A 27,125-nucleotide genomic window follows, 5' to 3' on the forward strand; every position below is an offset into this window, starting at 1 on the left:
CTCGGCAGCCTACCAATGTTTCCACAGGGTTGATGAGCTGAAACCTATTCACATTTTCTCCCATGCTGTACACTGTCCTTTTTTATTCCAAAGACTCTTCCAATATGTCATCACCCTCAGCATCTCTAATGTTTTGCTTTAATCCCTCGGAATATATCTGAGTAGCTACAAATTCAGTAGCGATATTACAACACTCAGAAAGAGTCAGTCCGTCTTGTTAGACATCAAACTGTTATTCCAGTTGCCTAATTATTAAATCTGATTATAAAACAAAATGTAATTTAGTTATCACAATCATATCTAGTCATGATTGATTTTTGCTATACTTTAGTAATTTGTAATGTTTCATTAAAACTAATAGTTATTCCAACATGTGCACCTCATTGTATTGACTTATTTGTTTGGGTATACAAGAGACAAACGTTTTATGAAAAATATAGAAAAACAGAGATTAAAGATTTGATAAATGCTATTTTATTAACACTGGGTTTAAAACATGCATTTTCAAGAATTTGGGCTTAGATTATAGAGTTTATGAATGAAACTGAAACTTTTTTTTCTAATCTCAGTTGAACTCCCCAGTAAACCCAATGAATATGCAATGGCTGCAACACAGACTGTGATTGGTCAGGTTCTGAAGGGAATTCAACCACTTCCAGAAGATGATCAAACTGTTCCATTAACAGAAGCTCTGACTGCTTTCATGGAAGCCTGGATGGATCATATACTGAAACAAAAGATAAAATTTAGGTCATAACCCACATAATTTTATTATTGTTTTGTATATCCTGTGAAAAATGAATACTTCAGCACTGGTCACTTCCACATTGAATTTTATCTGGCAAGGCAAAATCACTACTGGCAAAAAGACTGTCCAATTTTCAAGTGCTTTATTGTTGCTTACTCTGAATTTCAGCAACTAATTTTAATAAAAGACATACTATTATTCAGCTAAATAACACCTAATGTTACAATGAACAAGTCTTGTGGGCATCTGTTAAAATATTATGTTAAAATATTTCTCATTCATCGGTCACAATCTCACACTATTTCTTTACTGCTTCATTCTGTCTATTGATTTTTAATGTGCACTTTAATACTGCATAAAAAGAACATTTATTTTGAAACCTAAGAAAAGATTTCATTTTGATGACGTTTTGCAGCATCAAAACATTAAATAACCTCTCAGTTAATAAATTAATTTAAAAGTATTGGCATTGTTGTAATATATATGATAGATAATGTTAGGTGTGACTATTACTCATAATGGTAACCTGATCTTTTTCAGAAGCTGAACAATTTTATGAACATTTTCTGTTATTACTTAAGGATCGTTTTGCATTTATATAGTATTTTATTGCTGTAAAATATCAGATTTTTCTTGATTGTTGATGATACTCAGTTTCGTCTTTCCACCACTCCTCCAAATTTCACCACTGCCTCGTTTTATCAAGACATGCACGACAGAATTTTCAGGTCTCAGCAACATTATGAAAAGAGATGGGCATGTCCCGAAAATACCAATACTAATTTGCCAACCCTTATCATTTTTGCTGAGGAGGTTCAGGGCTTAGTGGGACTGCCTGCCTCCATGAGGTGGGTAGTAAGTAAGGCTCATTAAGAGACTTTTTGAGGTTACTGAAAGTGGCATGACTGGGATTTTCTGATTGGCCTCTGGATTCCTGATGTGGTGGACTGTTTAACTGCTAGGAAACAGTATCCAGCAACAGGCTATGTGGATGCGGAGAATAATAATGGCATTCTGTTTGATTAATATCCCATCCACCACCTTAAAGATTTACTCCCTCCACCACAGTTGCAGAATGTCAGCAGTGTGTGCCATCTACAGGATACAGCAACTCACTAAGGTCCTTTGACAACACCTTCAAATTCCACAATGTCATCTGTTGTATGTGCAACCAACTGAGTCGGCATCACACCATGTGGTAGGTTTCTGGCTACCATCTGCATTAATGTAGTGATCCACAAGGCCTGCTTGGTCAGGCATGGTAGAGAAAAGTTGCTTATTGGTCTAACCATAAGAGGCTTTTGAATTGAGCAACATATTTTATTGAATGTTAGCAACTAACAGCAGGTTACATTAATATTGTAGACATTGCTACAGAATCTATAGGATTGCCAGGATATTAGGTCTTCTGCCTCTGTTATCTGAAGCTGTTCTGCCCTCAAGTCCATATGTCATCATGATAGGTAGTACTTATGGCATTCCTCAGTGTTACATGCTCAAACCTGTATAGAAGATCTACAACCAAGAATAAATTCATTTACCTGCACGTTTTCCTCTAAGCTGTGCACTATCCTGAGCTGAAACTATATTGATGTTTCTTCACTGCTACCATTAAGATCTTGGAACTCCATTATTAATGCACTGTGGGTGGATCTACGTCACATAAGACTGCAATGGTTTAGAAGACAGTTCACCACCACCTTGCAAAGGATAATTAGGGCAAGGCAATTTTTAAAAAGTCCCTGAAGTGGGTAAATGCCAACTTCCGGCTCACCACCAAACATGCCGCAGTGGATGGTTGCCAGTAAATTCTGCTCTGAGGCTCTGTTCATTTATGTCAACTGCTTTTCTCTAAATTATTTTGTTTAAACATGGGTAGTAACTTTATTCCAGTGGTTATATGTTGTCTATTTGTTATAACATTGCAAGTGTTTGAATAAATTGTGAATTTGTTATTTGTGTCCTTTAGCATTCAGGGTGCTCTGCAACTCAAACAGGATTTTGACCTAGTCAGAGACATAATCTGTTCAGATGAACAACTTTCATCAGAACTCAGGCAGGCTGTTCTTTCTCTCCGTGTCTTCCATCAAGTGGACAATGCCATTATCTGCCTCCTTCAGCAACCAACCAGGAAGGCCTATTTTCCAACAAACACCTGTGAGCCGTTCAGAACATGCTGTACGTGTTGGGTAATTTTCTATTATTTGTCATTTTTGATTTAGTCTTGTACGTTGTTGAAACAGACTGTATGTGTCAACACTAACTTCAGGCAATCAGTGAAGCATGGACTATGGGAGCTTAGTCATTATTGACTTCTCAGCTTATATTTGTTGAGATATGCAAAGCGTATTATGCGCCATCTAAAACAAAAAAAATCTTCTTTTTACTGTTCTTGTATAAGCAGGGCAGAATTTTTCTTCAGGCATGGAAAACAGAAGTCAGGACTATTTGTGTGTTGAATGTGCCCTGTCAGCAGCCCCTTAATGAGCCATGATATCTACTTGGCACATGCGTAATCTTACTTTGATAAAGATGACCCAGTTGTTGGTTGAACCAAGGGACATGTGCACTGGTCAGGAAAGCTATCTTTTATTTCCCCACCCACCTCGAGATATTTTCTAACAAGCAAACAAGTTCAGAGATGTTATGACATCTGGAGCAGGTGGGACTAGAACCCAGGTATCCTAGCTCCAAAGTAAGGACATTACCATTGTGCCATAAGAACCTCTTAAGAATTGGATACAAACATGTGTGCTTTCCTTGACCCTAATGGGAATCAGAATTCATCCCATAATATCAGCATTGTCCAGTTGCTTTTATGAGCTTTACCAGAAAACTACCAATATATGCTGGTTAGTAAGTTAGGCTTGATTAGTGCAGCATCACGTGAGTGATTTTTTTAATGTATCCCAATAGTATATCTCTTACTGTGAAATGTTGACAGAGAGGTGTCTTTAAGGCTCATTAATTTTTTTTTCCTAAATAGTAAGGTGCTGGCAATTGAGAGTTAGTGGTGGGGGCGTGGGATAGGTGTCTGATTGATGTCTGAAGTTTACTTACTCAAATTTTCATGCAAGGCTTTAAATGTATGACCAGCTCATTCGTGCCAAACGGTGGGTGATGCTGCTGAAAGTGCACGTAGTGTGTTCTGACGAGTGGGCCGAGCATGAATAATGTAAAACCCATTTATCTATGAAAGCAGTTGAACAACCTAACCTGCTCTTCTTAAAGGGGTCCTTAAATATTGCTCATAAACAGTTACTGTTTTTGTGAGATCAGGAGAAACAGGCTTACTCATCTGAGGTTCAGAAGAAAATTACTGGTCATTACTGATCAAATTGAGTACAGTCATTTCCACCTCACTTCTGTAAGTCATGTCTCACACATAAGTTTGAACCAAGTTTAAGGTCTAGACTGAGGCATCAATATACAATTTATTGGAGATGGGAGCTACTTAATAATAATATTGAAGACACCTACCATCATTTTGCTCTTATTAGCCTTGTAGTTTGTCTCTATTTCTGGTATGTAACTTGTGTCTTTTACAAAGGCAAAAAACAAAATATTTATTGCGTTTCTGCCATTTACTCAATTTCCATCACAATTAGCCAGTGCCCGAATATATTAGTACACGTCCCAGTTGCCCCCTGGCTTGCACTTTCACCACTCCCACCTCTGAAAGCAAGAAGGCTGCTACTTCACAAGGCAAGTTTTTAACAGGGAAATCTTACCTTCCCAGCTGCCCACTGGCTCGTGGTCTCACTGCTCCCACCACTAAAAGATATCTGAGAGAGACAGTATTTATGATTATTTGGAAAAGCACAGTTTGATTAGAAATAGTCAGCATGGTTTTGTGAGGGGCAGGTCATGCCTCACAAGGCTTATTGAATTCTTTGAGGATGTGACAAAACACTGATGAAAACAAAGCAGTGGATGTGGTGAATATGGATTTTAGCAAGGCATTTGATAAGGTTTCTCATGGTAGGCTTATTCAGAAAGTAAGGATGCATGGGATTCAGGAAAATTTGGCTGTTTGGATACAAAACTGGCTGTCCAATTGAAGACAGAGGCTGGTGGTAGATGGAAAATCATAGAATCACAGATTCCTTTCAGAGTGGAAACAGGTGCTTTGGCCCAGCAAGCCCACACCGACCCTTAGAGCATCCCACCCAGACCCATCCCCCTACAACCCACCTAATCTACACACCCCTGAACATGACAGGCAACTTAGCATGGCCAATCCACCTATGCTACACATCTTTGGACTGAAAGTATTCAGCCTGGAGCTCCAGTGACCAGTGGTGTTCCATAGGGATGTGTTCTGGGACCTCTGCTCTTTGTGATTGTTATAATGTAACGTGGTTGACTCAACTGCCCTCTGGGCAATTAGGGATAGGCAATAAATGCTGCCTAGCCAGCGATGCCGTCATCCCATGAATGAATAATAAAACAAAATGACTTGGAGGAGGAAGTTGAGGGTGGGTTGGTAAGTTTGCTGATGACATGAAGGTTGATGGAGTTGTGGATAGTGTGGAGGGCTGTTGTAGGTTGCAACAGGACATTGACAGCATGCAGAGCTGGGCAAAGAAGTGGCAGATAGAATTCAACCCAGAAAAGTGTGAAGTGATTGATTTTGGAAGGTTGAATTTGAATGTAGAATACAAGGTAAATGGCAGGATTCTTGGCAGTGTGGAGGAACAGAGGGACCTTGGGGTCCATATCCATAGATCCCTCAAAGTTGCCACCCAAGTTGATAAGTTTGTTAGGAAGTCATATGTTGTGTTGGCTTTCATTGGCAGGGGAATTGAATTTAAGCACTGCGCGGTTATGCCACAGCTCTATAAAACCCTGGTTAGACCACACTTGGAATATTGTGTTCAGTTCTGGTTGTCTCATTATAGGAAGGATGTGGAAGCTTTAGAGAAGGTGCAGAGGAGATTCACCAGGATGCTGCCTGAAATGGAGGGCAGGTCTTATGAGGAAAGGTTGAGGGAGCTAGGGCGAAGAAGGATGAGAGGTGACTTTGAAAATCTCGACCCCTGGTGGGGTCTCTCGATTCCATGATCGGTCAATGAGCAAAGCACTCGACGACTGGCTGTTTAAGACTTTACTCTTTATTTCTTTATACGGCCGGGCATAGATCATCCGGAAACACAGAAGTTAAGCACTTTCATATTTTTCGGAAGAGCTGCACATGCAACTTAATACAAAGACGTTTTTATATTTTTCTTCAAGCAGGGTTCATGGCATGATTGCGTAGTGTATTCAAACAATTACCAATCAGTACATGATATTGGTTCATTGACACTTACTTAATCCAATGATGTTAACTGGTGAACAACTTATGTCACAATGCTTAGGTTACTTTTTATCTCGCCACGTAGTGCCGCAACATTTGCACTCGAAGGTCAGTTAGAATGGTTAGTACTGCATTATTTTATCAAGTTACCTCTGTATTCTAAAGGATGCAGTGTCTGCTAATCTTTCTTTAGTTACTTATGCAGCTCTAGCAGAATTTACAGTCCCCAGGCTGGAAGCCATTTTTGTTGCGCTAACTCTCATCGAGAAGTCATCTTGTTGCCGTCTAGGTTACCAAGAACATTCATCAGGCAGTTGCTCCTAGCTGCAGCCAGTCACACAGGCACAGGTCATGAGCCACCATACCCTAGCCTAGCCTGTATCCAAGTTTCAGACTCTCAACTTGACAGAAGTGCACAAGATGATGAGAGGCATAGATATAGTGGATAGCCAGAGATCTTTTTTCCCAGGGAGAAATGATTATTACGAGGGAGCATAATTTTAAGGTGATTGGAGGAAGGTGTAGGGGAGATGTCAGAGGTAGGTTCTTTACACAGAAAACGGTGAGTGTGTGGAATGTGCTGCAGGCAGTGGTAGTGGAGTCAGATACATTAGAAACATTTAAGCGACTCTTGGATAGGTGCAGTATGATGTAGGATATGCGGGGTAGTTTGATCTACGTAGGATAATAGGTCGGCACAGCACTGTGGGCCGGACGGCTGTACGACTGTGCTGTACTGTTCTAAGTTTCTATGTTTCTTTTAATGCTTCCCACTGCTTTTTTATCAAATCAACCACAGCCACCTCTTTCCCACATGCCTACATAATTAGCTATTCAGTTTCTTGTTTCAAACTTGAGTATGTCAGGCTCAAATTGAGTATGAAATTTAGTTGTATTTTGACGCTGTCTGAGATTACAAATCAACCTCACATCCTTAGACAGTACTCAGTCAAATGTGGCTTAGTGCCTAATTGGTTCCACAACACCATGGCTACTTACAGCCTTGGTCACAGTATGGACAAAAGAGCTGAACTCCAATAGTGAGGTCAGTTACTGTGTTTGATTTTGAAGCAGTATTTAAATATGGCATCAAAGAATCTTAGCAAAAATTGAGTCATTGAAAATCAGGCAAAATACTGTGGTTGGATTCATACATAGCACAAACGAGAGTGATTGTTGTTAGAAATCAACATCTCAGCCCCAAGACATCACTGCAAATGTTCCTCACGGCTATGACCCAGACCCAACCATCCCCAGCTACTAAACTGCCTTTGTCACAAACTCCAATTACTGCTTTATGCTGTATGCATAACAACTGTTAGGAGGCGTATAAACTACTGAGTTCTGAACCTTTTTCCTAATCACCACCTCTACTGATTCTGCTTGTATTTTCTAAGCTAAGATTCTTTCTTTGTATTCGGCTTAGGTTTATTGATTGTATCACGACGGCTCTTTCTTGCTTTTAATTCCGCCAGTTTTTCAAAGTGATGCCTACCCTGGAATATTTGTTTCAAGCCTTTATCATCTTGCAATCTTGTCTCTGAATGACGATTATGACACTATTGTTTATTTACGGTATTAGCGTTAAATTCGTTGCCTCTTTTTCTCCCTCTGCTTGTTTATTCCAACTTGCTACGCTGATCTATTACCTTAATTTGTGTCTTTAGATTTCTATATCTTGTTTCACCCGATTGAGAAGGTGGTGGTGACCTGTATTCTTGAAACCATGCAGTCCATATGATAGGGCATATGTTTAATTTTTGCATTTGATTACTGTAGTGTTTAATCAGTGAAACATTCTTACACAAGTTACAGATGTGGTTGTATAACAGATCATGATCTTATTATACAAAAAAAATAACTGAAGCTAAAGAGAAGTTATAGGGCAGGAAATTACCTGCTGGTAATTTCACTGAACTACTAATCTAGAGCCAAAGAGAGATGCTCCGAGGGAAGTGCGTCTGGATTCCATACCAGATACTGAAATTTGAACTCTATAAAAGTCTGAAACAAAAAGCTAGCTCTACAATGAACATTTAACCACTCTCAATTGTTATAAAAGCCATCTGGTTTGCTGGTGTCTTTTAGGAACAAAATCTATCATTCTTATCTAGTCTGGCCTGCATTATATCCAGACCCACAGCAATGTGGTTGACAGTTAACTACCCCCTAGGTATTAAGTGAGGGATTAATTAGTGATAGGCAATAAATACTTGTCTAACCAGTAACCCCCAAATTAAAATAAAAATTAACTGATAAATAAAGTCTTGGAGAGAGAGAATCTTAGAATAAATAAGGGAGAAAATCAGAAACATTTAATTCCATTAAGAGATTTGATTTAACATCACTCCAAGATGGCAGCAGCAGAGTAGCAGTGTTCGCGCTCCGGAGCCCAGGGATCATTCACTTTCATCTGCTTTTCTTTCCTTTTTCCATTTTACTTTTGCTTTGTTTTTCTTATTTCTTTAAAATCTTTTCTCTTACCATTGCATGTTGGTTGCAACACCAGCATTGGCGAGAGTGGGTCCTGCACAGAATGGCAGTGAAGATGTTGGAGCAGACATGAGGAATGATGAGGCCGAGTAAATGGTGAAGGAAGACGTGCCCAGCAGTGGTGGCAGCAAGGCCAGAATGAGACGGATGGAGCTCCACTCCAGCTCAAGATCTCCCAGCGAACGGGGATCAGGTCCCAGGCTTGATCCCCTGGTCCAGACTTGCAGGCTGAGCTGAGATTCCAAGATTGTGGTTAGGCCCGGGTGCCCGACAGTGGAGGCGCATGGGTCTTGGGTAGTGCTGCAGGACAAGAAACCTAGGGGTTCTGAGGAAGGGCCACTCAACCAGAAACGTTAACTCCGATTTCTGTCTACGGATGCTGCCAGACCTGCTGAGCTTTTCCAGCAATTTCTGCCTTTGTTTCTGAATTATACCTTGTGCAGTTCTTTCAGGTTTTTATTGGGTATATTTTTAAAGTGAGAGGAGAAAGCTTTGAAAAAAGTCATTGGGGAAACTGTTTTACACAGAAAGTGGTTCGTATGTGGAATGAACTTCTAGAGTAAGTGGTGGGTGCGAGTACAGTTACAATGTTTAAAAAACATTTGGGTAAGTACATGAATAACAAATGTTTGGAGGGATATGGGTCGAGCACAGGCAGGTGCTCCTGTATTATTCTGGGATTATGGTTGGCATAGACTGGTTGGACCAAAGGGTCTGTTTCTGTGCTGTATGACTCTGTGACTCTGTCTAATTGAAACTTACAAATACTTAAAGGGATAGACAGGGTAGTTGCAGTATCTGTCACCCTGACTGTAGTGTTCCCTGTCAATACACTGTTTATTTTGACATTCTTAAATCCTTTAACAAATCCTCTATCTTCACGAACATGTTGGTCATTACATCGTATCAAGTGCAACATCCTGCCATGTAGCATGTTACTGAAAGTCATTTGAAAATCTAAATGTAATGTATCCATTAATTTATTCTTTTATGTATTCAAGGAAGAAATTTGAAGAGTCAGAGAGGTTGAGGGAGGAAATTCCAGAGTTTCTAGTCCATGATATTGAAGGTTTGGATCTCACTGATGGAGTAATTGAAAGCAAGAATGCCCAGTGGCCAGAATCCCCGCAGAGGGTAGTGGGGCTGGAGGAGATTGCAGAGATGAGAGAATCAAGTGAATTGAAAGCAAGGATACGAAAACTGAAATTGAGGGACAGCTAGACAGGGAAGTTGTCAGGGATAATAGGAGAATGCAACAATGGGAGTTTGGATATAGCATATGTTTAAAAAGGGCAGCAAGGATAATCCAGGTAATTATCGACCGGTGAGCCTGACGTCAGTGGTAGGGAAGCTACTGGAGAAGATACTGAGGGATAGGATCTCTTCCCATTTGGAAGAAAATGGGCTTATCAGTGATAGGCAACATGGTTTTGTGAAGGGAAGGTCATGTCTTACCAACTTAATAGAATTCTTTGAGCACGTGACAAAGTTGATTGATGAGGGAAAGGCTGTAGATGTCATATACATGGACTTCAGTAAGGCATTTGATAAGGTTCCCCATGGCAGGCTGATGGAGAAAGTGAAGTCACATGGGGTCCAGGGTGCTAGCTAGATGGATAAAAAACTGGCTGGGCAACAGGAGACAGAGGGTAGTAGTAGAAGGGAGTTTCTCAAATTGGAGACCTGTGACCAGTGGTGTTCCACAGGGATCTGTGCTGGGACCACTGTTGTTTGTGATATATGTAAATGATCTGGAGGAAGGTGTAGGTGGTCTGATCAGCAAATTTGCTGATGACACAAAAATGGTGGAGTAGCTGATAGTGAAGGGGACTGTCAGAAATTACAGCAGAATATAGATAGACTGGAGAGTTGGGCAGATAAATGGCAGATGGAGTTCAGTCCGGGCAAACGCGAGGTGATGCATTTTGGAAGATCAAATTCAAGGTCGAACTATACAGTAAATGGAAAAGTCCTAGGGAAAATTGATGAACAGAGAGATCTGGGTGTTCAGGTCCATTGTTCCCTGAAGGTGACAACGCAGGTCAATAGGGTGGTCAAGAAGGCATATGGCATGCTTTCCTTCATTGGGCGGGGTATTGAGTACAAGAGTTGGCAGGTCATGTTGCAGTTGTATAGAACTTTGGTTCGGCCACATTTGGAGTACTGTGTACAGTTCTGGTCGCCACATTACCAAAAGGATGTGGATGCTTTGGAGAGGGTGCAGAGGAGGTTCACCAGGATGTTGCCTGGTATGGAGGGTGCTAGCTATGATGAGAGGTTGAATAGATTCGGATTATTTTCATTAGAAAGACAGAGATTGAGGGGGGACCTGATTGAGGTCTACAAAATCATGAGGGGTATAGACAGGGTGGATAGCAAAAAGCTTTTTCCCAGAGTGGGGGACTCAATTACGAGGGGTCGTGAGTTCAAAGTGAGAGGAGGAAAGTTTAAGGGAGATATGTGTGGAAAGTTCTTTACACAGAGGGTGGTGGGTGCCTGGAATGCATTGCCAGCAGAGGTGGTAGACCCAGACACGTTAGCGTCTTTTAAGATATATTTGGACAGGTACATGGATGGGCGGGGAGCAAATGGACACAGACCGTTAGAAAATAGATGACAGGTTTGACAGAGGATCTTGATCTGCGTAGGCTTGGAGGGCTGAAGGGCCTGTTCTCGTGCTGTAGGTTTCTTTGTTCCTTTGTATAAGTCTTGGGACAACCGAATTTATGAATAAGTTTTTCAGCACCACAGACATTTCTGACAAAGTATGACAAAATTGAAGTTTGTTTAGGAACTGGAACTTCTAAAGATGATTTGGAGCAACTTTATTTTTGACATCAAGTTTATGTTTGTGTAGACGTGGAAAGAAATGTTTTGATCTCCCAGTCTTGACATCTTCAAAATATTATTAAAATTCTTCAGTTTGTAGTATGATGCAACATCTCAACCTCTGTCCTGTTGGTAAAGACTTGCTATATATCAGCTTTGTTGATGAAGTTGATCTTAGTTTGATTATTTAACTTAGGTTGGATTAGGAATGCATAAGAAGGCTGTGGTTACATCAGCCTGAATAGCTTGAGATGATTCCTTTGCCAAGTAAGATCTTTCATTGAGTGTTAACTTCAGTTTTAAATTTTGTCATATTAACTCCATTTCATTCATTATCCCAACATCAACCTTCCTTTTGAAGAATCGTGTCCAGTCTTCCTATTATGAGTGGCTAGCACATTACAAAGTATGTTTCCTTACTTCTACTGGATTTTCCTTCTTATTTCTTCATAGGAGATGAACATCACCAGTAAGATCAATTATTACCCACTTCTTCAGAATATACTCCCCTCTTCATGCAGACGTCTCTGTGATAAGTGTACCAGTATTGAGTTAGGAAGGGAGCTTGTGGTTGGCAGTCCTCACAAATGCCTTCTGCACTTGTTGAATGATTTGTAAGTTCGGAAGGAATTGTCAATGGAGACTTGTAAGTTGCTGCAGCGTATCTTGTGTGCGCTGCTGTCATTGTGAACTTTTGGTAAAGGATGTAAACATTTAAAATGATTTACAGAATCCCTGTAGTGTGGAAACAGACCCTTTTGGCCCAAGTCCATGTCAACCCATCCCGCTATAGCCCACCTAAGTTCCACATCCCTGAACACTACAGACAATTTAGCATGGCCAATCCACCTAACCTGCACGTCTTTGGACTGTGGGAGGAAACTGGAGGAAAGCCACGCAGATACAGGGAGAATATGTAAACTCCACACAGGCGGTCACCCGGCTGTAGAATTGAACCAGGGTCCCTGGTGCTTGTGAGGCAACAATGCTAACCACTAAGCCACCTTATCAAGTGGCATGTTATCAAGTCTCTTGAGTTATTATTGGAGTTTGTTCAGACAAGTAGAGAGGATTGAATTGTGCTCCTAACTTGAGAGTTTTTAATTGTGGGTGGGTTCTGGAGAGTCTGAAGTTTTGTTATTTGTCACAGAATCCTTGAAAGTTGCCACCCAGGTTGACAGGGCTGTTAAGAAGGCATACAGTGTTTTAGCTTTTATTAATAGAGGGATCGAGTTCCAGAACCAAGAAGTTATGGTGAAGCTGTACAAAACTCTGGTGCGGCCGCACTTGGAGTATTGTGTACAGTTCTGGTCACCGCATTATAAGAAGGATGTGGAAACTTTGGAAAGGGTGCAGAGAAGATTTACTAGGATGTTGCCTAGTATGGAGGGAAGGTCTTACGAGGAAAGGCTGAGGGACGTGAGGCTGTTTTCATTAGAGAGAAGAAGGTTGAGAGGTGGCTTAATTGAAACATATAAAATAATCAGAGGTTTAGATAGGGTGGATAGGGAGAGCCTTTTTCCTAGGATGGTGACGGCGAGCACGAGGGGCATAGCTTTAAACTGAGGGGTGAAAGATATAGGACAGATGTCAGAGATAGTTTCTTTACTCAGAGAGTAATAAGGGAATGGAACGCTTTGCCTGCAACGGTAGTAGATTTGCCAACTTTAGGTACATTTAAGTTGTCATTGGATAAGCATATGGACGTACATGGAATAGTGTAGGTTAGATGGGCTTGAGATTGGTATGACAGGTCAGCACAACATCGAGGGCCGAAGGGCCTGCACTGTGCTGTAATGTTCTATGTTCTGTGTTCTAGAATTCCATGCCTCTGACCTGCTCTTGTAGCCACAGTAGTTTTGTGAGTAACCACGTTAAGATTTTTGTCAACTGTAACAGCCACACAAGACATTTATGGTGGAATATTCAGTAGTGGACGCCTTGAGCCCCAATTGGTCCAAAGCTGCCTTGATGTCTGGGGCAGTCATTCTCACCTCACCTCTTGAGTTCTATTCTTCTGCGCATCAGGAGCTGAATACTCCAATTTGAACTTAAACTAAGCATTAGTAAACATCATATTCCAAGTATTCCAAGTGAGTGCTGTTTGATTGCAATATTAATGTCATTTTCCATCACTTTGCTATTAATTCAACATTTACTGATTGAGTAATCATTAACCACATTGAATTTGACCAGTATTTGTGGAGAGAACATACCTGGACAAGTTTTCATCTTGTTAGTAAGTGCTAGTATTATACCTGTCAGGTAGGAGCTTAGAAAATGCGTGGCTTTCTGGAATGCAAGTCTTCAGTATTAAACTAGGCAACCTGTCAGGACCCATCATTTTTTCCATATCCAGTACATCCACCATGGAGTAAATCGAATTGGGTGATGACTGATATCAATGAAGTTGGAGCTATCAGGTAGAAGCCAAAATGGAACAAATAGCAATTCTGGCTGAAGATGGAAGCAACTATTTCAGCTTTGTCTTTTGCACACTGGCACACTGGGCTGTGTCATCATTGAAGACCTGGGTGCAGAGCCACATCCTCTGATTAAATGTTTAATTGTTCGTCATCCATGACTGGACATGTCCAGAATGCAAGCTTTGATCTGATCCATCCATTGTGGAAAGTTTTTATTTTCTGCTGATTGGTATGCATGAAGTCCTGTGTTGGACAAGAATGAGGGGTAACTTGATTGAAGTATTTAAGATCCTGAGTAGTGTTGACAAGGTGTAAGTGGAAAGAATATTTCATACAGTGAAGGAGTTCAGCTATGTAGGACCTTTCTAAAATTAGAGCATGCCCTTTTAAGACTGAGATGACGAAGTTATTTTCTCTGAGAATTGTGCAACTTTGGAATTCTCTGCCTCAGAATGCATTGGAGGCAGAATCATTTTCACGTTCTCATAATGACTGTGCTGTGGTCACTCTTAGATGCTGCCATGTAAATACAGTTGCAACATATACATTACGAAGGAGACGACTAAGTGTATTTTATGCTCTTATTGGTTCTTCGCAACATCTGCCACGTACACAGTTTTGCATTTATGTCCATCAGAACTTGTCCAATTCCATCACTAGTGGTTTTTATCAAGCCACTTTAGAAGTTGGAAACTGGAGTTCCTCACCGTATGCCCTGAGTACCCTTAGTGTTTCTTCCAAGTGGTGTTCAACATGGCAGACCAATAAATCAGAGAAACAGAGAAGCAGATGTTGGCCATTCAGCCCGTTACCCTGCTCCACAGTTCAATTAGATCATGGAAGACCCATTCATGTCGGTACTACATTCTTGCACAATGTTTATTAATAGCATTAGTCTCCAAAAATCTATTGATTTCTATTTTAAATGTGATCAATATCACTAGAGTTTCCACCAGAGCTTCTACTACCTCTGGTTGAGAAAATTCCTCCACATTTTAGCCTAAATACATTTGCCCTTGTTCCATGATTATGTCCCTGGATATAGAGTCACTAGCTAGGAGAAACATTTGTATTTGTCAGTTCATGCCATCACCCCATATTCCTCAAAATTCAAGGAAATGCAGAGTCCATCTCCTCCAATGTCTCCTCATAAAAAGACACTGTCACCTCAGTGATTAATCTAATGAAGCCCTTTTACACTCCCTCCATGGTAGATATACCCTTCTTGACAAGTAGACCAATATGGTACAGAAAACTCTGGGAGAGATCTCCTCAAGATTTTGTCCATCTCCAGCAAGACATCTTTACTTCACCCAAGGGGATTTGAGTGCAGCATAACACCATTTGCTAGCTTCAATTTTTGCTGCACCTGCATGATAACTTCAAGTGACACACGAACAAGACACCTGTTCTTCTCAAACTGAGCATTTAAGAAATATGCTGCCTTTCTGCCAAAGTGAGTTATTTCAGATTATTTCAATTGCCATATTCTAGCCTATTCAGGTAGGTTATCCAAGTATTTTTTGATGTCTCCTTCCATCTTCCTCAGAACCTGTTTCCAGCTATTTTACTGCAATTAATTTGTACAGTTTTAGATTACGTTACTTTGGTTATACCCTTAGCATGCGGCTCTTACATCTATCCTATTATTCCAGACAATTTGGTTTGTCTCCAGCATGATCTTATTTTTGATTTTTTCTAAGTATCTCTCTGCCTAAATTAATCAGATCATAGGTCAGTCATCCCTTCACTTGCTATTCAGCTGTTGACACTTTCCTTACACCATCTAAGGGGAGGCAAGGACTTAGTGGTATTATTGCTGTACTGTTAATCCAAAGATCCAGATAACATTCTCGGGACCTGGGTTTCAATCCTGCCTTCGCATATGGTGGAATTTGAATTCAATAAATATCTGGAATTCAGAGTCTAATGATGACTGTGAATCCATTTTTGATTGTTGGAAAACCTATCTGGCTCACTACTATCCTTTAGGGAAGTAAACTGCAATCCTTACCTGGATTGGCCTACATGCAACTTCATATCTACATCTCTTAACTGTCCTGTGGGCAATTAGGAATGGGCAATAAATGCTGCTTATCCAGTGACGCCCTCATCTTGTGAATGAATAAAAATAAAGACAAAATCTAACATTTTTGATCACCTGCAAAGACTTATTATTCAGCCTATCAATGCTCCACTTACACAATTTGTACGATCTTTTGATTTCTCTGCCTATAAATTCTGTGTGTGTTCTTCTCTTCACTTAACCTGACAAAGGAGCCACACTCTGAGAGCTTGTGATTTCAAATAAACCTGTTGGACTATAACCTGTTGTTGGTAAAGTGTTGGAAAAGGTTATAAGGGATAGGATTTATAATCATCTAGCAAAGAATAAATTGATTAGGGATAGTAAGCACGGTTTTGTGAAGGGAAGGTCGTGCCTCACAAACATTATTGAGTTATTTGAGAAGGTGACCAAACAGGTAGATGAGAGTAAACCGGTTGATGTGGTGTATATGGATTTCAGCAAGGCGTTCAATAAGGTTCCCCACAATAGGCTATTGTACAAAATGCGGAGGAATTGAATTGTGGGAGATATAGCAGTTTGGATCGGAAATTGGCTCGCTGAAAGAAGACAGAGGGTGGTGGTTGATGGGAAATGTTCATCCTGGAGACCAGTTACTAGTGGTGTACCACAAGGGTCGGTGTTGGGTCCACTGCTGTTTGTCATTTTTATAAATGACCTGGATGAGGGCGTAGAAGGATGGGTTAGTAAATTTGCAGACGACACTAAGGTCGGTGGAGTTGTGGATAGTGACGAAGGATGCTGTAGGTTGCGGAGAGACATAGATAAGCTGCAGAGCTGGGCTGAGAGGTGGCAAATGGAGTTTAATGCAGACAAGTGTGAGGTGATGCACTTTGGTAGGAGTAACCGGAAGGCAAAGTACTGGGCTAATGGTAAGTTTCTTGGTAGTGTAGATGAGCAGAGAGATCTTGGTGTCCATGTACACAGATCCTTGAAAGTTGCCACCCAGGTTGACAGGGCTGTTAAGAAGGCATACAGTGTTTTAGCTTTAATTAATAGAGGGATGGAGTTCCGGAACCAAGAGGTTATGGTGAAGCTGTACAAAACTCTGGTGTGGCCGAACTTGAAGTATTGTGTACAGTTCTGGTCACCGCATTATAAAAAGGATGTGGAAGCTTTGGAAAGGATGCAGAGGAGATTTACTAGGATGTTGCCTGGTATGGAGGGAAGGTCTTACGAGGAAAGGCTGAGGGACTTGAGGCTGTTTTCATTAGAGAGAAGACGGTTGAGAGGTGACTTAATTGAAACATATAAAATAATCAGAGGGTTAGATAGGGTGGATAGGGAGAGCCTTTTTCCTAGGATGGTGACGGCGAGCACGAGGGGGCACAGCTTTAAATTGAGAGGTGAAAGATATAGGACAGATGTCAGAGGTAGTTTCTTTACTCAGAGAGTAGTAAGGGAATGGAACGCTTTGCCTGCAACGGTAGTGGATTCGCCAACTTTAGGTACATTTAAGTTGTCATTGGACAAGCATATGGACGTACATGGAATAGTGTAGGTTAGATGGGCTTGAGATCGGTATGACAGGTCGGCACAACATCGAGGGCCGAAGGGCCTGTACTATGCTGTAATGTTCTATCTATCTATGTTGTTGTGTGACCTCTGTGACCTTGTCCATCCCAGTCCAGCACTGGCACCTCCACATCACACCTGTTTTATGGCATTAGCAAATTTTGGAAATATTATAATTGGTCTACACGTCCAAATCATTATACATTTTGTTAACAGTTGTGGACCTAGCACTGATGCTTTTGGTACCCCACAAGTAACAGCCTGACATTCTGAAAGTGATCCATTTAGTTCTACTTTCTTATTTCTGACTCGTAACCAATTATCAATGTTTATGAATATATTTCATATAACCCTATGCAGTCTAATTTTATTTACTAACATGTTATGGGGGATCTTATTGAAAGACTTCTATAGTCCAAATTCATCACATCCACTGGCTGCCCCTTATCAATACTACAAGTAATATCCTTTAAAAAAATTAAATAAGGTTATCAAACGTGACTTTTCTCTCATAAATCCCATGTTGACTCTTATTCTTTTCCTCAATATTCTGTTATTACATCCTTTATAATAGTTGCAAAGTTGAGGAGGAACTTCTTCCCCCAAGGGGTTGTGAATCTGTGGAATTCCATGCCAACTGAAGCAGTTGAAGCTACCTCACCGAATGTTTTAAGGCGAACATAGATTTTTGAACAGTAAAGGAATTTAGTCTTATGATGAAAAGGCAGATAAGAGGAGCTGCAGGCTCCTGCTCCTATTTCTCATGTTCTTACATTTCTGTCATAGCAATAGTTCTCCAATCTGTCATCATAAAATGCTTTTATCAGCTGCGGATTTGATATTAATATCAGCTGTGTACTATTGAATTGAATTGAATTTTTTTATTGTCACGTACTCAAATGAATACAGCAAAAAGCTTAAAGTTGCAGCATTACAGCACCATCTTAGGTACAAAGGTATCTGGCAGAAACTGAAGATTGAATTCTTAGAATACAAAACAAAATTAGACAGGTAAAGAAAGGAATAGCCCAGCATTATAGGTCATAAGAATAAATTAGAAAAATGATGAAGCTTAAAATTCAGAATATCACTCTTTCTGAACCAGTCCATGCCAGCACTTCGCCTCAAGGAAGACCTCCACTGCCCCCTCTGCCTGCACCAGACCCACCAGTTTAGGAATCACTCCAATTTAGGTGTCATCTCTTAGCCACTGGGCCCACTTTACTGATGCAGCTGTACACTCAGCCTGCAACCAAGAGTCCCTGACTCCACTGCGATGGCAGGCCGCTACCAGGCCACGAGTCTTGCTTCAGCTGCAGATGTTGGTTTGCTGGCGCAGCCCTCTCAACGAGTCTGCTGTCACTGCCGCCAGCCCCCAATGCTGGGAATATTACCTCACCGCTGCTAATACCGCTTCTGAACACCAAGAGAACTACATCCCTGCCACTGCTACAGACCCCGAATGGTGGAAGAATGCATCCATCTGCTGGTGCCTCCAATTGCCTGGAGAAGCCACATCTGCCACTAACCACTTTGGAGAAGGAGGAGATAAAAACAAAAGGAAAATAGAACAAAAGAAAAGAGCAGAAGCAAATGTAAAACAAAGATGGAAAGCAGATGGGAGAGGATGGGCCCCTGGCAAGAGCCCACATGCAGCCCTGTTACTGACAGCAACAGTACTTCTGTGGCTCAAACATTTTAACCTGTTCATGATCTATCATAGGTTCACGAGAACAGGCTTTTTGATTCTTTGATTTTTTTTCTCGTTACTGTAGGCTCTTCTTCAACCAGGACAGTTGATTTCAGTCATGGGAGCCTGAACAGTCTTGACAGCCTGGATTTGCGGACTGAAAGAATTCGAGCAGACTTTCAGCCCGAAGCATCCACGGGTTCTGATGTGCTGAATAAGATTAAAGCAACCGGGCACCCAGAGTCTTATTTAGCCATGAATCAGCAGGAGTGGCTCGCCCTTCGAATGGACAGCAACAGGCGTCGGAATGTTTTCCGCTTGCCTTGTATAAATACAACTGCAGAACAGTGACCTGTCAGTGCTGTTCTGGTTTATTATTTTGGATAGTTGATTCACAGAAATGTATTTACGACACAGCACTTTAAGGTATTTTTGAAATTATTTTGAAGTTAAATAAATGTGTTGCTATTTCATGGTCTTGAGCAACCCAGACTTCTGTATGGTCAGTAATTTAGCCAAATTCACAAGATAGTCTTGAGCAGTCTTGTCATTCTGCAACATTGGCACTACAGTAGCTCCTGATCAACCCAAATAAAACTCCTTTCATGAAATGCCTTTCATATAACTTTGCAAGGTAAAGCTGTGGATATTATTTTTTGACCATTTGTGCTACTGTTGATTTTATGTTGTCTTGTCTTTGAGGGAGTTCAGAATGCTATTTTGAAAGCCAGTACTTTTTGACTCAAATGTACAGCATAATAATTTATCATACTTTTAAATATAAAGAATGCTGAACCATAATGGGCCATTATTCCTAAAGTTCTAATCTTTGGGTGTTTTATACTGCCTCCAAAACTGTTTATAATATTGAAACTTGGAAGTTGCTTAGTTGTATAAGTCAGGCAAAAGAAACTATAATGTGTGCCTGCAGTCTTTAATTATCTTTCCTAGAGAAGATTTTGTATTCAAATCACAAACATTAAAAATGTAATGTTCCTCTTTGCACCAAGTCCTAAATTATTTTGAATCCATGCAGCCTCTTTATAAGGCATTGATTGATGTTGCATTCAGTTTGTGACAACAGCTGAGTTCCTGTATAGTTGTGTGCCACACACATTCTTCTTGCATGAGTTGCATGTACAACTGTGGGGAGAGGTGCTAATTAAGTGGGGTAGAGAGACAAAGTATTCATTCACAACACAGAAGCAAAACCTGAACAAGGAGGAGGTATTAGAAATCCTTCAGAGGGTGAAGATAGATAAGTCCCCTGGGCCGGATGGGATTTATCCTAGGATCCTCTGGGAAGCCAGGGAGGAGATTGCCGAGCCTTTGGCATTGATCTTTAACTCGTCATTGTCTACTGGAATGGTGCCAGATGACTGGAGGATAGCAAATGTGGTTCCCCTGTTCAAGAAGGGGAGTAGAGACAACCCTGGTAATTATAGACCAGTGAGCCTTACCTCAGTTGTTGGTAAAGTGTTGGAAAAGGTTATAAGGGATAGGATTTATAATCATCTAGAAAAGAATAAATTGATGAGGGATAGTCAGCACGGTTTTGTGAAGGGAAAGTCGTGCCTCACAAACCTTACTGAGTTCTTTGAGAAGGTGACCAAACAGGTAGATGAGAGTAAACCGCTTGATGTGGTGCATATGGATTTCAGCAAGGCGTTCGATAAGATTCCCCACAGTAGGCTATTGTACAAAATACGGAGGAATGGAATTGTGGCAGATACAGCAGTTTGGATCGGAAATTGGCTTGCTGAAAGAAGACAGAGGATGGTAGTTGATGGGAAATGTTCATCCCGGAGAGCAGTTACTAGTGGTGTACCGCAAGGGTCGGTGTTGGGTCCACTGCTGTTTGTCATTTTTATAAATGACCTGGATGAGGGAGTAGAAGGATGGGTTAGTAAATTTGCAGACGACACTAAGGTCGGTGGAGTTGTGGATAGTGACGAAGGATGCTGTAGGTTGCAGAGAGACATAGATAAGCTGCAGAGCTGGGCTGAGAGGTGGCAAATGGAGTTTAATGCGGACAAGTGTGAGGTGATGCACTTTGGTAGGAGTAACCGGAAGGCAAAGTACTGGGCTAATGGTAAGATTCTTAGCAGTGTAGATGAGCAGAGAGATCTCGGTGTCCATGTACACAGATCCTTGAAAGTTGCCACCCAGGTTGACAGGGCTGTTAAGAAGGCATACAGTGTTTTAGCTTTAATTAATAGAGGGATGGAGTTCCGGAACCAAGAGGTTATGGTGAAGCTGTACAAAACTCTGGTGCGGCCGCACTTGAAGTATTGCGTACAGTTCTGGTCACCGCATTATAAGAAGGATGTGGAAGCTTTGGAAAGGGTGCAAAGGAGATTTACTAGGATGGAGGGAAGGTCTTATGAGGAAAGGCTGAGGGACTTGAGGCTGTTTTCATTCGAGAGAAGAAGGTTCAGAGGTGACTTAATTGAAACATATAAAATAATCAGAGGGTTAGATAGGGTTGATAGGGAGAGCCTTTTTCCTAGGATGGTGACGGCGAGAACGAGGGGGCATAGCTTTAAATTGAGGGGTGAAAGATATAGGACAGATGTCAGAGGTAGTTTCTTTACTCAGAGAGTAGTAAGGGAATGGAACGCTTTGTCTGCAACAGTAGTAGATTTGCCAACTTTAGGTACATTTAAGTCATCATTGGATAAGCGTATGGACGTACATGGAATAGTGTAGGTCAGATAGGCTTGAGATCGGTATGACAGGTCGGCACAACATTGAGGGCCGAAGGGCCTGTACTGTGCTGTAATGTTCTATGTTGTATGTTCTAGAAGTAATTTATTAAGGAACCACCCCCATGCTACAAATAAGTTCTATAAACTTTCCCTAAAGGGAAAGGACAGATTAGTGTTTTGGGTGCAGATCTGTAGACTGTTATATCATAAAACTTTAAGATCTAGGAGCAGAAGTAAGCAGTTTAGTCTGCCCCACCATGCAATGAAATTATGGCTAATCATTCTCAACCCCTCTTTCCTGCCTTATCTCCATTATCCTTGAGTCATTTCCTGATTGAAAATCCTTCTATCTCAGCCTTGAATATATGGCCCAGCTCAAGAGCCCTGTGCAGTAAAGAATTCCACAGATCACTAACCCCATAGAGCAAATTTCTCCTCATCTCTGTCACAGATAGGTGACCCTTACTCTGAGGTTATGCCTTCTGATCTTAGACTTTCTCACAAGGGGAAATGATCTTGTGAAATCTACCTTGTCAAGACCACGAAAATTTTATGTATTTCAAACTGGCCTGTTAGCTTAAGAACCAAGAGCAGGAGTAGGCCATCTGGCCTTTTGAGGCTGCTCCACCATTCAATAGATCATGACTGATGTTTTTGTGGCTTCAGCTCCCTTTACCTTCCTCTCACCATAATCCTCATTTTTTTTACCGTTCAAAAAATTATCCATCTTTAAAAACAAAAAGCCTCAACTACGTCACTGGGCAGGGAATTACGCAGATTCACAACCCTGTGAGTGAAGATGTTCCTCCTCAATTCAGTCCTAAATCTACTTCCCCTAATTTTGAGGCTGTGCCCACTTGTTCTAGTTTCACCTGCCAGTGGAAAGATCCTCCTTACTTCTATCAATTCCCTTCATAATTTTATATGTCTTCATAAGGTCCCCCGTTATTCTTCTAAATTCCAATGAATATAATCCCAGGCTACTCAGTTTGTCCTCATAAACCAGCCCTCTCAACTCCAGAATCAACCTAGTGAATCTCCACTGCACTCCCTCCAGTGCCAATACATACTTTTTCAAGTAAGGAGATCAAAATTGCATTCTGTACTCCAGGTGTAGCCTCACCAGTACCCTATACAGCAGTAACATAACCTTCCTGCTTCTAAACTCAATCCATGTAGCCAAGAACGACAAAATTCCATTTGCCTTCTTAATTGCCTGTTGCACCCGTAAACCAACCAATTCGTGCACAAAGACACTCAGGTCCATCTGCTCAGCAGCATGCTGCAAATTTTTACAATTCAGATAATAGTCCTTTTTACTGTTTTCCTACAAAATGGTTGGCTTCACATTTATCAACATTTTACTCTATCTGCGAAACCTTTGCCCACTCACTTAAACTATCTCTATCCCTCTGCAAACTTCCAGAGTCCTCTGTACACTTTGCTCTACCACTTCTCTCAATGTCATCTGTAAACTTTGACATTCTGCATGTGGTCCCCAACTCCAAATTCTCTATGTAAGTTGTAAACAAGTGCAGTCCCAACACTGATCACAGAGGCACACCACAGGTCACTGATTACCAACCAGGAAAGTGCTCACTTATCCCACTGTTTGCTTCCTGTTAGTTAACCAATCCTTTATTGATGCTTATACATTGCCTGTAATGCCGTGCACCGTTATCTTACGTAGCAGCCTTTTGTGTGGTACCTTGTCTAATGCCTTTTGAAAATCCAGTAACAACGCACCTACTGGGTCTACCGCATTTGTAATGTCTTCATAGAATTCCAGTAAATTAGTTAAACATGATCTGCCCTTTGTAAATCTATGCTGCATCAGCTCAATGGGACAGTTTCCATCTTGAAGTCTTGTTATTTCTATCTTGATGATAGATTCAAGCATTTTCCACATTACAGAAGTTAAGCTAACCATTATATAATTCCCCATCTTTAGTCTGCCTCCTTTTTTAAACAATGATGTAACATCTGCTATTTTCCAATCTGCTGGATCTGCCCTAGAGTCCAGCTAATTTTGGAAAATTACCATAACCACATTTGCTATTTCCCCCGCCATCTCTTTTAGTACCCTGGGATGCATTCTATCAGGCCAAGAGACTTGCCAGCCATTACCTCTATTAGCTTGCGCAACACTACCGCTTTCATGATAATGATCATTTTTCAGTCCTCACCGACCTTAGTCTCCTTGTTACCAATTACTGGCATGTTATTCATGTCTTCCACTGTGAAGACCAACACAAAATACCTGTTCCTCGGCTATTTCCTCATTTCCCATTTTAAACTCCCCTTGTCATCATCTAAAAGGACCAATATTTACCTTAGCCACTCTTTTTCATTTTATATATTTGTAGAGGCATTTGCTTATCTGTCTTTATATTCTGAGCTAATTTACTCTCAATCTGTCTTGCTTTTCTGTATAGTTATTTTGTGGCTTTCTGTTGACCTTTAAAGTTTTCCCAATCTGCTAGTTTCCCACTGGCCTTTGCCACTTTGTGTGCCTTATCTTTCAATTTGATAGCCCCTCTTATTTCGTTAGGCAGCCACAGCTGATTACCCACACACACCCCCATAATGCAGACCCACGCACTCACTGACACACACCCCCAGACACAGACCCACATACTCACTGACACACACACACACACACACCCTAAATGCAGACCCACCCACGCACTCACTGGCATACACCCCCAGATGCAGACCCACACACACCCCCAGATGCAGACCCACACACTCACTGACACACACCCCTAGATGCAGACCCACACACACCACCAGACACAGACCCACACACTCACTGACACACACCCCCTCAGACACAGACCCACACACTCACTGACACACACCCCGAGATGCACACCCACAGACACTCACTGACACAGACCCCCAGACACACACCCACACACACACTCACTGACACACCCCCAGATGCACACCCCCACACACTGACACAGACCCTCAGATGCAGACCCGTACATACACTGAGACACACAGACCCAGAATGACACACACCCTGACACAGACACACCCCTGCACAAAACCCGCGCACATAACCCCAACTCCTACAATGTCGGCTGGCGCTAGGATCGCCGCAGAGTCAGGTTGACTGTGCACTGTCCACTCGCTGCTGCTTGGCGACAATCTCCTCACAGCCATAGCAACGACAGCAGCCGGCTGAAGGAGAGGCCTCCGGTGGATGCGAAGATAGATCCCCAGCAGCTGGAAGGTGCTGCAGTGGCGTATTTTATTGTTTGCTGACATACGCCATCGAAACTAGTAACAACAACAAAAATAACCATGTCTACCAAAGCGGAGCAGTCCAGCCTAGAAGAAGGACAACTCTGACTCCAAACCCGGGTTGAGAGAACTCGTCAGCCTCAGCAGGCAGTTCCTCTAGGCGAAGGAAAACTCTGAATCTCAACCTACAGCCTCGCAGCCGCCGCAGTCGTCTCAGCTTGCTGTGCCACTGTGTAACGTCCCCTGGCCTAAAGAGTGGCGACGGTTCGCGCGCACCAACTGTCACTGTAAAACTACGCAACGCAGGCGAGAAGAAAAGTCCTACAGCGATGGAGGAGGGGCGTACCGGCAGGTGTTAGATGACACTGGAAGTCGCAGTCTCAACTCTGCATTTAGGCGGCTCAGACCAATGGGTCATCTGCCTGTTGACTCGAGGCAACAACAGCATTCGGCAGCCCTCTGAGTGACCAAGCAGCCCTCTTCAGGGACAGCACTGCTTGCTCCGAATGGAGACGGACCTAGAAAAGGTGGTTCAAAGAAAGCTTGCCTTACCATCACCTGGTTAGTTCGCCGCGGCCAACGGGCATCTCCCTCAAGTGGTAAGAACAAACAGATTAAATCTAAACACTCAACAAACCTCAAGCTAGCCTGCTGGAACGTACGCACAATGCAAGACTCGCCAGCAAATGAATGCCCGCAAAGACGATCGGCCCTCGTCGCACGCGAACTGTCCCAGCTGAACATCGATATCGCTGCTCTAAGTGAAGTCTGCTTTGCAGACCAAGGGTCGTTGGTAGAACATGGTGCAGGCAACACACTGTTCTGGTCCGGCAGAAGCAGCACTGACAACAGACTCTCAGGAGTAGGTTTCATGATCAAGAAGATAATCGCCGCCAAGCTCCAAAGCCTACCAATCGGCCATTCGGATCGCCTCAGGACCCTGCGACTCCCACGACAAGCCAACCAGTTTGCCACTCTTGTGAGCATCTACGCCCCCACATTACAAACTGAGCCTACAGTCAGAGAAGCCTTCTACGACCAGCTCAAGTCTCTCCTCCTGAAAGTCAGCACGAAAGACAAACTCATCGTCCTAGGTGACTTCATTGCGAGGTTGGGCAACGACTCAGAGGCATGGCCCGGAGTCCTGGATTGACATGGCATTGGAAGCTGTAACGACAACGGGAGGCTGCTTCTGGAGCTCTGCACAGAACTCAGACTGGTGGTTACAAACACACTGTTCCAACAGAAAGCAAGAACATACAACATAGAACATTACAGCACAGTACAGGCCCTCCGGCCCTCGATGTTGTGCCGACCGGTCATACCGATCTCAAGCCCATCTAACCTACACTATTCCATGTATGTCCATATGCTTGTCCAATGACGACTTAAATGTACCTAAAGTTGGCGAATCTACTACCGTTGCAGGCAAAGCGTTCCATTCCCTTACTACTCTCTGAGTAAAGAAACTACCTCTGACATCCGTCCTATATCTTTCACCCCTCAATTTAAAGCTATGCCCCCTCGTGCTCGCCGTCGCCATCCTAGGAAAAAGGCTCTCCCTATCAACCCTATCTAACCCTCTGATTATTGTGTATGTTTCAATTAAGTCACCTCTGAACCTTCTTCTCTCGAATGAAAACAGCCTCAAGTCCCTCAGCCTTTCCTCATAAGACCTTCCCTTCATCCTAGTAAATCTCCTTTGCACCCTTTCCAAAGCTTCCACATCCTTCTTATAATGCGGTGACCAGAACTGTACACAATATTCCAAGTGCGGCCGCACCAGAGTTTTGTACAGCTTCACCATAACCTCTTGGTTCCGGAACTCCATCCCTCTATTAATAAAAGCTAAAACACTGTATGCCTTCTTAACAGCCCTATCAACCTGGGTGGCAACTTTCAAGGATCTGTGTACATGGACACCAAGATCTCTCTGCTCATCTACACTGCTAAGAATCTTACCATTAGCCCAGTACTTTGCCTTCCGGTTACTCCTACCAAAGTGCATCACCTCACACTTGTCTGCATTAAACTCCATTTGCCACCTCTCAGCCCAGCTCTGCAGCTAATCTATGTCTC

The 27,125-nt window shown here is 42.1% G+C and overlaps 1 protein-coding gene across 3 annotated transcripts in view; it reads left to right on the forward strand.

The window, feature by feature from the left end:
- ccdc142 (coiled-coil domain containing 142) overlaps positions 1-20,054 on the forward strand; it is a 157,526-nt gene extending 137,472 nt beyond the window's left edge. For 2 of the 3 annotated variants that reach the window (XM_059649983.1, XM_059649985.1), the window contains 3 exons: positions 570-750; positions 2,718-2,926; positions 19,172-20,054. In XM_059649983.1, the coding sequence (XP_059505966.1) occupies positions 570-750; positions 2,718-2,926; positions 19,172-19,437 (656 nt within the window). In that variant the 3' untranslated portion in view covers positions 19,438-20,054. Of the gene's footprint in view, positions 1-569; positions 751-2,717; positions 2,938-19,171 lie in introns of all 3 variants that reach the window. The other variant, XM_059649984.1, reaches the window with a different exon arrangement.
- Positions 20,055-27,125: the final 7,071 nt, after the last annotated feature.

This window comes from Stegostoma tigrinum, chromosome 1 (genome assembly GCF_030684315.1).
Source record: "Stegostoma tigrinum isolate sSteTig4 chromosome 1, sSteTig4.hap1, whole genome shotgun sequence".
Classification (NCBI taxonomy): Eukaryota; Metazoa; Chordata; class Chondrichthyes; order Orectolobiformes; family Stegostomatidae; genus Stegostoma; species Stegostoma tigrinum.